Source organism: Lentinus tigrinus (genome assembly GCF_003813185.1).
Source record: "Lentinus tigrinus ALCF2SS1-7 unplaced genomic scaffold L226scaffold_6, whole genome shotgun sequence".
Lineage (NCBI taxonomy): Eukaryota > Fungi > Basidiomycota > Agaricomycetes > Polyporales > Polyporaceae > Lentinus > Lentinus tigrinus.
Window position 1 is genome coordinate 466,350 of NW_027137915.1, and position 12,455 is coordinate 478,804.

General features: G+C 60.6%; 5 protein-coding genes across 5 annotated transcripts; 4 read left to right on the top strand and 1 right to left on the bottom strand.

Moving 5' to 3' along the window:
• Positions 1 to 649: 649 nt before the first annotated feature.
• On the bottom strand, positions 650 to 1,950 carry L226DRAFT_324802 (uncharacterized protein). The gene is made up of 2 exons (XM_067673926.1): positions 1,082 to 1,950; positions 650 to 990 (listed from the first exon to the last, which is right to left on the bottom strand). The coding sequence occupies exons 1-2, from the start codon at positions 1,743 to 1,745 to the stop codon at positions 713 to 715; spliced, it is 942 nt and encodes a 313-aa protein (XP_067538097.1). The 5' UTR covers positions 1,746 to 1,950; the 3' UTR covers positions 650 to 712.
• On the top strand, positions 1,951 to 3,007 carry L226DRAFT_324722 (uncharacterized protein). Its single transcript, XM_067673923.1, has one exon. The coding sequence runs from the start codon at positions 2,156 to 2,158 to the stop codon at positions 2,864 to 2,866; it is 711 nt and encodes a 236-aa protein (XP_067538098.1). The 5' UTR covers positions 1,951 to 2,155; the 3' UTR covers positions 2,867 to 3,007.
• Positions 3,008 to 3,148: 141 nt separating this feature from the next.
• Positions 3,149 to 5,921, top strand: L226DRAFT_521164 (uncharacterized protein; the record flags this gene model as incomplete). Its single annotated transcript, XM_067678686.1, has 5 exons — positions 3,149 to 3,307; positions 3,362 to 3,697; positions 3,803 to 5,496; positions 5,583 to 5,673; positions 5,841 to 5,921. 5 exons carry the CDS (start codon positions 3,149 to 3,151, stop codon positions 5,919 to 5,921), a joined length of 2,361 nt encoding a protein of 786 aa, XP_067538099.1.
• A 799-nt stretch (positions 5,922 to 6,720) lies between these two features.
• Positions 6,721 to 9,100, top strand: L226DRAFT_600144 (dynactin p62; the record flags this gene model as incomplete). Its single annotated transcript, XM_067685672.1, has 5 exons — positions 6,721 to 6,961; positions 7,043 to 7,285; positions 7,393 to 7,801; positions 7,858 to 8,509; positions 8,584 to 9,100. 5 exons carry the CDS (start codon positions 6,721 to 6,723, stop codon positions 8,773 to 8,775), a joined length of 1,737 nt encoding a protein of 578 aa, XP_067538100.1. The 3' UTR covers positions 8,776 to 9,100.
• Positions 9,101 to 9,196: 96 nt separating this feature from the next.
• Positions 9,197 to 10,363, top strand: L226DRAFT_568588 (uncharacterized protein; the record flags this gene model as incomplete). The annotated part of the gene is made up of 1 exon (XM_067684187.1): positions 9,197 to 10,363. One exon carries the CDS (start codon positions 9,197 to 9,199, stop codon positions 10,361 to 10,363), a length of 1,167 nt encoding a protein of 388 aa, XP_067538101.1.
• Between the last annotated feature and the right edge of the window lie 2,092 nt (positions 10,364 to 12,455).

The following is a 12,455-nucleotide window of genomic DNA, read 5'->3' on the forward strand; positions in this document are numbered from 1 at the left end:
CGGGAAAACCCCACGCGTGCGCTTCCATTCAGGAGAACCGAACTCACGGGCATGGCTTCGCGACTTCGCGACGACGTCGATGTGCTTCTTCGGAGAGTCGCGGACGCGCCGCGAGCAGTCTCGAGCACCACGTTGCTACCGTCCAGTCAAAAACCGGGTATTCAGGCCTCACGACTGGCGCGTCCGACGGTGCGCTCTACGAGCTTTGCAGGTCGTCAAGGGCCCACATGACCTCGAGCGAAGCGGCCAACGTACGCGTACCGCCTGGTGCCCGCGTGGAGGTGTGCGTCTGCGTCTCGGTTTTCATGTGTGTGGTCGCGAAATGAACGCGGATGTCGTATACGGTGTACGTACACGGTTGGGTTTGTCTTGCACCGGGCGGCTTGCGGCCGCAAAAGGCTGTCTGTGTGCCTGCGAACCTACGTTCCAGTCGGACAGGGTCCTGGCGTCGCGGAGACGAGTACGTTGTGACGGCATCGGCCTGCCGAGGGGTGACTTGCGCGTGTCCGCAGTCCGTCTGTTAAGCACTGCAGTCAATAGCGTTCCCATATACGAACATATGTATCGGCGGTTGACGATGTATTGAACAACGCACCAACGCAGCACTGAGGGATTGCCTACTTACTGGGATTACGGTCACCAACGGCGACTTGCGGAAGCAGTGCGAGAAGTTCTTGGAGATCAGATTTGTGGTTGGCCGGAGTGCGTACATTCATTCATCCAGTAAGCGAGATGATCTGGCCTCTCCACAAAGTGGGGTCGTACGGGCGCGGTTCGGCGGGTCGAGGCCTGTTCGACGGCGACTTGACTGTCCGAGCGAAGCGACTGGTTGCAAAGTCGCCGCTGTTAAGGAGGAAATGAGGACCCGTATATGCGCTATGAAAATCGAGACAATCGTCATAAGTCCATGTATGCACCCCTTAGCGTTCCGACCCTGATTGTCCCGGTTCGGAGGCACAAGAGACGTCATACCATGCGACTGGCGGAGGTCTGGATGGACCCAGACAGGACGAAAGACGTTAGGATGCGTCAGAAAACATTCTCTTCTGCGCAGCGGATGCATTGTTACTGTAGAACGCACCTTGGGATGCCGTACAAGCACGCATTTCCGTCAGAGGTCTCCGTTGTGTTCTGTTCTGTTCTGATCGAGGATGTTGAGTTCCCGAATGATGGTGATACAACAACGGTCGGTTGAAACGGGCGGGGAGGAGTGAAATGCTGTGCATAGGAACACCAGGAGGCCGTTGAGGATGTGAGATTAGCCTGGGCCAGGACGGCCTGGAAGGAGGTCGACGCTGAACAAGGTGTCGGGTTGCATCCGAGGTGGTGGCCTGGATTGCCATCGAGCTGGTAGGTCGACGGCAACGGGGATGGCACGACGCAGAAGGGAGGCGGAACTGCGCTAGGAAAGTGGGCGCTCCTGAAGCGGACGCAGTAGAACTGAGAATGTCACTAGTGTCAATTCGCGGAGATAGGACTCGCTCCGGCCATGGTGGCGTTGTCTCGAGTTGGCTGCGCGGCCTGAGAAAGGATAGACATAACGAAAGACAGCGTCGTCGAGGACTGACATCACGTCGAGTGCCTGCGGTTCTTCGAGTGGCAATCACGCTGATAGACCCCGAGAATGTAGTTTGTTGGTTCCCGAGAGGGCACGGAGCGCTGTATCGTAAAGGGTTCGTCATCGAGGAACGGGTGGTGGAAAACGAGGACCCGGGAGCACCCTGGGCTGGGCGAGAAGAGATCATCGTCGCTGGAGTTGCGCAGAGATCGCAGAGGGCGGACAGGGCTATCAAGGCAAGGCGATATGGGCCGCGCTAGACCGCGTTATCGTCACGTATGCGACGGTTGCTGCTGTCGGAGGCCGCGGGGCCGGATGGGGGTGGTGGGGGATGGTTAGGAGGGCCTCCGATAGCACCCGAGAGCGACCGACGCAGACCGAAAGTGCCCGACGGGGCGGCGGGCGGACGCGCTGCCCGGCTTGGTAAGCGTCGGGGGGTCGCTGGTCTGTGCGGGGAAGGCAGCGCAGCGGAGAGAAGAGGGCCGGTCCCCGTGGGGAGAGCGAGATGCCTGTGATTGCTGCAGCTAGGCGGAGGAATCTGGAGATAAGTCGCGATCGGTGCAAGCCTTGTGCGTTCGTGCGTCATGTCCATCTCAGATGCGGGATTGCCGCCGACCGGAGCGGTGGTGTCCCTCCCGCACCCACTGCCACTGCCAGGTCCCGTCGGCGGCCAACGTGTGTCGGATGGCGCGCTGTGGCCGCGGCCGGGGGTCAGGAATGAGCCCTGCGAAGATGGATGAACGTTGGCAGGAGGATGCGTTGCAAATGGGCCATGGACGGCGGGGAGAAGGATTGATCTGCATGCGGAAGCAGGAACGGAAGATTGTCGGAACGGGAAGGGGGCGGCGAGGCGTTTGCTATCGGAGGCGAAAGGGGCACGGGCTGCAGGCGAACGCGGTGGGCGGTGGCGGAAGATGGCGAAACGTATCTGCCAGCGACGTCCCTCGACCACCAACGCGCGCACTCCTCCCCGCTGCCATCGATTCCTCCTCCTCTCCCCACCGCCTCCTTCCGAAATTTTCCAGCCGCGGCAGGACAAGAGGCAGCGCGCCTGGGGGCCTCTGCTTCCCCTCCCCCGCGCTGTTCTCTTCCAGACGCGACGCTCCAAGCTGCAACCATCTGCCAACGCACCCTGCCACTGCCAGGGACAGCCTTGTCTGCGCGGCGCTTCCAGTCCAATTCTACAACCTCGCGAGACGCCCTGCTCCGCTCTCCCCCGCTTCGCTCTCGCCCTCGCTCAGCTCAGCTTCTCCTCTTTCTCTCAGGCCCCTCTGCTGTCTAGAACCCGTCGGATCATCTGCGGTGTGACCCCATCTCGCCTCTCCGTCTTCTTCTGTCTCGTACCCGCTGCTCCTTCGCGTGCGCTTGTTGCCACCCTCACCTGTCTTTCCAACGCGGGGTATTCCCCACACCTCCCTCGCGCCGCACCTTCCTCGCAGACTCCCTCCCGAACCCTAGCCCATCCTATAGATCTTCCTCTTCGCGTCACTTTCATTAACCCACGACGGTCAGTCCCAATACGTAACTTCTTTTCCGCCCAGTACTAATACCCCCTCTCCTCCTTCTCTCCCTCCCTTCTCTCATCTCGCCATGGATCTCCACGCTATCTTGCACCAAAAGGACATGGATGTCATGCCGTCTCCCAACTCCCCTCCATCCTCTGCCGCCTCCCAGGACAAGGTCGCCGCACGCCCCTACAAGTGTCCATACCCCCTCTGCGGCCGTGCCTTCAGCCGCCTAGAGCATCAGGTATGCGTGCCACTCCCTTATCCTCCCCCTCCTCTCCTTATCTCCCTTCCACAGACTCGTCACATACGCACCCATACCGGCGAGAAACCCTTCGAGTGCACCTTCCCCGGTTGCGAGAAGCGCTTCTCCCGCTCGGACGAACTCACGAGGCATTCACGCATACACAACAATCACGACACAACCATCCACGCCGGCGCTCCCGGCTCCAGCCACACTGTCCACAAGACCAAGGGCAAGGCAAAGGACCATGTAGCCGACGGCAGCGTGGAGATCGGCGCTGGCAGATTCTCGGCGCCCATGTCCACTGCTGATACAGACTACGGCATGCCCAGGGGTTCCACCATGCGCGTCAAGAAGAAAGCCAGAAGCCGTGCCAACAGCGACGATGAGGTGAGTACACACCGCAGTGCACGCAGCTCAGATGCGGTCACACGTGTGTCGCGTCATTTCCCCGTTTTGATAGTATCATTCCCCACCACGCACATTCTAACACAGTTTTCACAACAGGGAGATTCATATGCGCGACCGACGGCGATGTATTCCTCCGACCCCACAGCGTACGACTATCCCATATCGCATGCTCGGCCCGGTCCTCCGGCCGACCACATCCTCCCCAACCCGAACGCGTTCTCTGCGCTATCGAGCGTTGCTATGGAGGAGCTCTACGCCCTTGAGCGTAGCGAGGCACTTCGCCGAGCAGAGTACGAAGTCCGCCATCTCGAGGCCCTGCGACGCGCCGAGTACGAGGCCCGTCATACCGATGTCATGACTGTCCACGGCAGGTTAAGCAAAAGCGCGACCAGCACGCCCACTGGGACCCCCTTCTTCACGTCTCACTTCCCCAGTGGCGATGAAGGTGGGTACTTTGGCGTCTCCCGAGAGCGGGATATGGGCCCAGACGATGAGCCCATCACCGTCAAGCAAGGCCGTCGACGGAGCATGGGCAGCTCCAAACGCGACGTTGCAGGCCTGCATCCTTTCTCGTCTGGACACGTTGTGGACGCGGCGCAGTCGCATTCGCGGGCATACCCGCACACGCATGCAACGCACAGCCATTCCCACTCGTTATGGTCACATCCGTACCACTACCCTGCGACCAGCCGGCCACACTTGCATCCGGGTCACGACGAGTCCCCATCGCCGATCAGCTCCGACTCGGACTCGATGCACGCCATCCAGTCCCCTCCCCAGGTATCCCCAGTTGCCGCCCACCGCCAAGTCGACTACGCCACTCGCCATGCACACGGGGCGCCCGCCAAGGTACCTGGCAGCTCCGAGTTCGCCTTCACGCCTTCTACGAGTCCGTTCCTCGGTGGTCTGCGCACGCTCAACATACATTCCAGCGGTCCCTCTCGTGCACCGTCGCCGTTTCGGCTCCCGCCTCCGACCTTGGACAGCGCTCTCGAGGAGTACGACGACTTCTACGACACCCGTGCCCGCAAGATCAACAGCGTCGCCAGCAGCCCTCCTTCGGTCGGTATCATGAGCGGGCGCATGGCGAAACGCAGCAGTTCTGGCGACCTCGTGGCGTACGGCGTAGCTCACGGCGTATCTGCGGACCACTTTGCGATGCCCCCTCCGAGCTTCCACATCCCCTATACAAGCGATCGAACGTCGACGACTTCTCTTCCGACGCCCCAGCTCTCGAGCGGACCTAGCAGCAGTGGAAGCAGCCCTCGGAGTCGCACGCAGAGCCTCAACCTCGCGGAGGTGTCCAGTGCTTCGAGCTCCCGCGCCCCGTCTCCTCCTCTTTCGATGCACTCGTCCCACCCCACTCGCACTGGCCCATACCACCATCCCAATCACCACCACCACCACGCCCACCTCGCCCATTCCGTGCGTGCAGCGTTTGGGATGACGCCCATACACCCCCGGCCGCGCGCTGGAGCCCAAGTGTCGTCGCATCCTGAGGCAACTGCGCACCCCAGTATCGACGCGGCATCTGCGTCGCTGTCGATGCCCGGGTCGCGGTCGGCCTCGCCCCCGATCCGACTGCCCCCGCTTAAGCTGCCGTCTTCGCCGTCATCCCCGCTGAACCGTCCGGATGTGGTTGCAGATAAGGAGACGAGGAGACGGAGTCTGGACGGGGCGGTGGGCGAGATGAGTCTGCGGGAGCGTGAGGCGACCGTGGGCGGGAAGGTCGAGCTGCCCGGGTTCAGCGAATTTGCCGCTGCGTCTGGGCTCGGCAAGTGAGCTGTCTTCCTTGTGATCGCAAGACCGAGGCGCGGCGTGAGCTCGGCGCCCAGCGTTGTGCATGCAGGAACACGATGTGCAGACAGACGATGACGCGCGCGATGTGCGGCGGAGGATCGTCGATGATATCGACTCCGAAGATCGAGGAGCGAGAAGACGTGCTGCTGTGGCTAGTGTGTACGATTCCGGTTTGTTTGATTCGATTTCGTGATCGGTGTGTTCCCCCCCCGTGTTTCGACCACTCTCTGAAGATACCCTCCCTCTCTCTCCTCGGACGAGCCGCTTGCTTGCTGGCCGTAGTTCCGACCCATATCTGTTTCGCCTGCTACATATTCCATAGACTCCCCCCACTCGACAGTTGTTATCTCAAGACGTGTACTACTACCACCCCACTCCTACTCCCATCTTGCCCGGTCCATAATTCCAGACTGTTACGTTTGCTCGCTTGCGCGTTCGAGGGCCTCCCGTTTCGCCCCGAGACCCACAGCCCGGACTCCGTTCGATTATAGAATACGACCACGACCTATACAGACGACTATAGAGACGAACGATAGCGTTACTCCGTGCGTATTAGCGTAGTGTCCCCGGTTACGCCGTGTTGCCCGCCCGCTCGATCGGGCGGCGGGTGCACTGTGCGTTCCCTCAGCCCCGTTCCCACTACATATTAATCCCGTCATCTAGACTCTAGAAGAGTGTTGTTTCTTGAGCTTAGTTCGAGATCTCTGTACCAGCTACAGCTACAGCTGCCGTCATAGGGGCCCGTCCGTCTTGCATACATGTACACATTTGGACGCGGCTCCCCCCATGCCTTGGCTTGCTTGCTTGCTTACCACGCCCCACGCTTCACGACGTATTTAGACTCTTTTTACGACCTATAGATTGTGCTCTAGACCCCACTTGCATTTATTTATACTTATGATTAGACGTCCCGCTCTCTCGCTGGGCCGCAAAGTGTGTGCACCGGTGAGAACTCGGACGAACTTGAAGCCACCCCAGTGTGGCGGGCCGCGGCTGCAGTGCGAGCGCTTGCAATGGATGGAGAAGGTTGGATGGGCGCCTGCGATGTCGCGGGAGAACGCGTTCGCGTGGACGCGTCCTGTCTGTGTACAAACCCTTTGACTTCCTCCATCTACGTCCCCGGCAATCTATACCCCCATCTTCACCTCCTGAGCTTGCGCGATATCCTCGGCGGAGTGCAGAAGGGACAGCAAGCACCCGCGATGGCCCCGAAGATTGAGTACTACTGCCCTTGTCTCTCCGAGTCCCCGCACCCGCCACCGCCGAACCTGCCCTCGTCGTCATACAGCTTCCACCCGCTGCATAACCTCTTCTTCTGCGAGGAGTGCGACGCGGTGCGGTGCAATCGGTGTGTGTTGGTCGAGGTGAGCGGGTACTATTGCCCGAATTGTTTGTTCGAGGTGCCGAGCGCGAGCGTCAGGGCGGAGAAGAACAGGTGCGTCTGTCTTCTTCTTTTTATACTTTTCGCCGTCTGTCTCTGAGCTGGAACTTTGACCACTTGGAAGAAGGAGAGAAATGAATGAGGTGTGCTGATTTTTTACTTTTGGATTCTTGTTTGTAGATGCGCACGGAACTGCTTCTTGTGCCCGAATTGCCGGAATACCCTCACCGTTGTGCCATCCGACCCGCCAGAGAATGTGGATAGCAGAACGTCGCCCATCGTCTCGACTACGCTTGGAGAACCTCCGTTCTTCCTCTACTGCAACCACTGCCGGTGGGATTCTGCCGAAGTAGGCATCACATTCGAGAAGCCGACCGGCCTCGCAGGTGCGTCGCATCTCTTTCATCCACACCCTCCACACTCGGACCCGTGGTTCCTTGACCCCCTCCCTTCAAACACCCACACGCACATGCTGAACTCCAACTCTCCCTAGCACAGCTGCAGAAGTTCGAAGACTCGGCCCCAGAGTCGCTCGAGTTCGAGCGCCTGAAGGAACACTTTGAGCCCTTCCTACGTGCATCCTCTTCCTCCTCCACCCTCCCCAGCGCGTCCTCACACCACGTCCATACGAACCCCATCACAGCTGCAGCGTCGTCCGCCCTCGCGCGCGACATCCCCGGCGTCGGCAAGTACAACCCGCTCTCCCGCTCGCGCGTCGGGCGCGACAAGGCCGCGCACAGGCAGGAGTACCCGGACTACAAGAGCAGGGTCGAGATCGGGAGCGCCGCGGCGCTCAGTGGGGAGGCTGATGTGGAGTTTTTGAGGCACCTGGAGACTGTGAGCGAGGTGGCGGCGTTGGAGCAGCGCTGGACGAATAGCTGGGTCTCGCCGCTGCCTGCGAGGTGAGTTGTGCGTGCCATGGCGTTTGTTAATGCTGATAAGTTTCCCTGCGCCACAGTGATCTGAAGCCGCTGCGAATACCGCTGCAGTCCAAGAAATCAAAGCGATGTCCGAGCTGCCGGCACATCCTCATCAAGCCGGAGCAGAAGGCGCAGTCCGTAAGGTTCAAGATCAAGCTCGTCGCAGCCAACTACCTCCCCGCGATTGCCGTCACGCTGCCCCATGCGCAGGCGGCCATCGAGATGCTGAAGCGGACGAGCAAGTCAGCCTCGGCCGCGGCGCAGGCCGAGGAGCAGCAGGCCGCAGGGGCGCTCATCGCAGGCCACTCGTACTCGTTCCACCTTGCGTTTACGAACCCGCTCTACGACCCGATACAGATTAGGTTGGCGAAGGCGCTTGCGCCCGTGCAGACAGCGGAGGGCGATGCGGCAGCTGAGGCGGCTGAGCGGGCACGCCGGAGTACGTTCCAGATCCAGCTGCCGAGCGCTGCGTTCCCCGTCGGGGCGTTCGCGGAAGCCTGGGAGTACGACGACGAGGACGAGGACATGTTTCTAGACGACGACGGCATGGAGATTGTGGAGGCGAGGGGGAAGAAGGGGAAGGACGGGCGGGGCAAGACGCGCTCGGTGGGCATCGTGGAGAAGCGGGCGAACGTCACTATTGTGAGCGGGGAGGTGCTCATCCCCAAGGAGGCCCGTGGCGACGTCAGGGTGAGTGGGGGCTTCTGGTCTTCTCGCGTGGGCGCGTTTCTTGCTGCTATATTTGCTGACTGGCGACGCGGCAGTTCAACATGCTTGTGTCGTACACATACAGGTCAGACGACCCGGAGCCATCTGAGGAAGCTGGGGTTGGGACGCCCTCGCGATCACATGGGACGAACAAGGCCCCAGAGATGAAGAACTTCTCGTTCTACACGGTCGTGGACCTTGGACCTATCATGTACAGGGAAGAGCCCAAGCTTACCGCAGACTTGTAGAGCTGTCCCGAGACTCTTGGTAGAGCGTGGATTTCTGTGATATATATGCCTGATGGTCACGAACGAGTGCCTCTGAGGATGCTGCGCGGAGGAGTGTGCTACGATACGCCACCGGGCCGACGAATGGGAAGGTAGGGCGGCAGCCAATCAGGGCACGCGCTGGATGTCTGATGGCAGATGCATCCGCGCACAGTCGCTGTTGTTGTCAACCTCTGTCCCTGGATACGAGCCAGCCTAAGCAGAGAAAGTCATCCATGATGAAGCCCCCCGCGTAGCCCCGAGGTCCCTTCTTCCTTCTCAATCCCCTCCCGCCTTCATTATCTTTCATATTCTCCCCCGGCCGCGTATCCTTGTATGCTGTTGTCTCGGCAGAGCCAGACGCAAGCATAACTTCCGCTCTTTTCAAAAGGATACTTAGGCTATGGCGTCGAGCGTCTCGCAAGATAGCGCAACAACACACGACCAACCGCTGGCGGAGCCTGTTCGGACACCGAGAGTGGTCATCACACCGGTGCGCACGCACGCGGAGGGCGACGAGCATGTCGAGGGGCTGCAGGAGGTGCCGCTGGTCTACGATGAGCCGCCGCGCCCGCAGGCAGGCCCTTTGCCGAGGAAACGCGGAGAGATAGGCTTCGAGGAGGGTGTGGACGATGTCCCGGACGCGGAGAGCCAGGCGAGTTCCTCATCTCTTAATCTCCCCGAACGACATCCGGCGGACCGGGACGCACCCCCTGCGGCCTCGTCTGGCGAAGGAGAGGCCGCGGCAGCACCGCCGCGCTCGCCATCGCGCACAGAGTCGACCAACACCGCGAACTCGGCGGGCAAGCGGAGCTTCATATCGTTCCTCAAGCCGAAACGGATACCCACCTATGCAGGCCTGCGCCTCACCACCCTCGCCATATTCGCATTCCAGCTGTGCCTCTTTGGCGGAACGATCGCGGGCTGGGTGCTCACCGTCAAGCGGATGCAGAAGTCGACGGGCTCAAGCGACGACCAAGACAGCAGCACCCACACCTCCGGGTTCAACACGACGTCCGCGCAGATCTTCGTGCACGTCGCGTTCGCCATCGTCTCTCTTGCGGAGGGTGTCTTCCTTGAGCGCTCCGTGTTCCGCCTCCGGGCGGAACGGTACGCACATGTTCACCCGGGCGAAATCCTGCCCAGTGCGCGCCGGGCAGAGCAGGAGGTGGCGATGGGCTTTGCGCCGTGGAACCGGCCGCCCCTCCCGACGTACGCCGCCGCGCTCGCGCAGTCCGGCTTGGGCACGGGGGACGTCGAGGACAACATCATCGCCATACCCCCGCCGCCGGCGTACGGCAACACCCGCGGTAGCACGCTGCTCTTGTCTGGGTTCCTCAGCGAGGCTCTCCGTGCGCAGCGGCCGAGGAGTGCTGGGTCGAGAGCGAGCCGGAACAGCGCGAGGAGCAGTCGGAGTGCGAGGAGCGGCGAGGACGAGGGTGATCGGCCGAAGAGCTACATGAGCACGGACCCCGAGTGGGAGGCTCGTTGCGATGCGGATAGGGCCCTCGTTCTGGAGGAGACATTGGCACGGTTGGAGGATGGCAACGGCCGGAGCCGGCGCTCATAGGTGGTGTGGTTGGGACTCGGAGGGAGAGGTTGTCGAAGAGGTCGTCGTGTGGCGTAGGCCTGTGGGGGTGGGGTTGGGTGGTTGACGGACTTGTGGTGAGTTCCCCAGGCTGGCTGCCAGTGCGCTGGCGGCTAGTCAATTCTCTACCACGACCGCGTGCTGACCGAACCACCGTTCGTCATCTGCCCAGATTTATTTTCGTCGGACTGCTTTTGCCAGGCTTCTGACCGCCGTCCTTGTGTATGCTCTCGTTGTATCTGTGTCTCTGTGTCCGATAGGAGAAAGTCATGCGCTGTCTTGCAATTTGTTGAGAACCCACCTGAACCCACGCCGAGTGGTGTGCCTCAGGGCCCTTGTACGAGTTCTCCCGCCGAGAACACCTCCCGGACTCGAAATCTTCCTGCGGCCGCATGTCGCAGCAGCGCTCCGATCGTCGTTGCATTGTTTTCTGACCAACAGGAGTGTGGCTTGACGCACCCGTGGCCTCGCAGCCAATTGCACGGCGCTGTTCTGCGCACGTCATATAGCAAATTATGTAGCGGTGAGAACAGGTCCTATCGCTGATGTTTGGCGCAGCTGAGGGAGGAGTTTCTTCATAGGGAATTAACCTCAAGAAACCGGCGAGGTACCATATCGATACCTCGCACCGAAAATACCCGGTGTTCCCAGCATCTAGGGAACGCTCTTCTAGCCACATGCTGCGTATCAGACGTGGAGCAGCAGGGATTGCGGCGTTAGCGGCGAGAACGGCCAAGTGAACGTGCTAAGCACTTAGCACACTGCTGAGCACATCGACCCTGACGAGTACTTGGTAAGACATCGTGGCTTTTGATGATATGACGACGAAATGACTGACAAGCTGATCTCTCGGGTGCCACGAGCAGGAACAGCACTCCGCCGGCTGGTGGCACAACAGAAGGCAGAGAACATTCCACGAAACTGTGCTGCGTCCGAGCCTGCCGCCGTCTTGTCGCCGGCTGCGTCTTCCCCGAGGTCGGGTGAGGGATCGTCCTTGACGACCCAGGCTCTTCGGGCCCTTAACCAGCCTTAACCATTGGACATGTGAGTGATGCGCCGCCGGCCAAATCTGCGCAGCGCCGCCCGCAGGGGAAGGGCGCAGAGCAAACAGCCACATGTCTCGGACACATGTGCCTAGCGACACGCTGTTTTGCCTTTACAGACCGAGGGCCCTCTTGCGATCTCGCCGTTTTTCTGATTCGGCATAGGCTTTCCTGGGAGAGGGCGCACTTACCGACGTCAAAATTCGTACGCTAGAAGACCACCCGAGGGACGTGAATGCGGTCCCGGGGACGGGAGTGTCGTAACCATCGTCCGCTTCATCCGGCGATTAAGCCCGCAAAATCCAGCGGAATAGCCTAGATGGGCGATCTGTGTGAGAGTTGAAGCTGGTGGGACGAATGGGTTTGGAGGCCGGCGGCTGCGCGCGTGAACCGCCGGACCCGCGTACCCCACACTAGCACGTGTATATCGCGTCTCCCGGATCATCAGAACTTGAGAAGTGTGGAGGAGAATCTGAGGAGACCGTCTGTTGCGCCGTCTTTTGTTAGCGAAAGCAGCACTGATCACGACATACCGCATTCTGCGTGTTTGAGTTGCGCTGCGGGGTAGGAATCGCGACCGAGGAGTGCGGGGAATGGACGTAGGCATGCGGGGAAGGCGTCTTGAGCCTTACTGGCAGCTGCATGTCCTCAGACGGCGTCTGCGTTCTTGCTCCCGACCACGACGACAGGGAGACCCGCTGCTTGTACTACCGGTAGCGCAGCGCAGCACAGTCAAGCTATTGCTCACATCAATGCGGTCATTCGTGATGGCAGTCGTCGGTCTCTGGATTTGTCGACATCTTTGTCCCAGCCATGCACAACGGGATCAGACTGGTTGCGACGTGGGCCCGAATGGTATCAGCGTGCGCATCATCGCCGATTCTTGACTTCCCGGCTGACCGCCTGACCATTTTCGCCCATTCTTGCACCATGCGGGCACATGTCTGATGTTTCCCGGCGTCCGCCTCGTCAGCCTCACTTCGGGCCTCTCCAGCCTCCGCAACGCGTATAAATACAGGCCAGGACGTGCT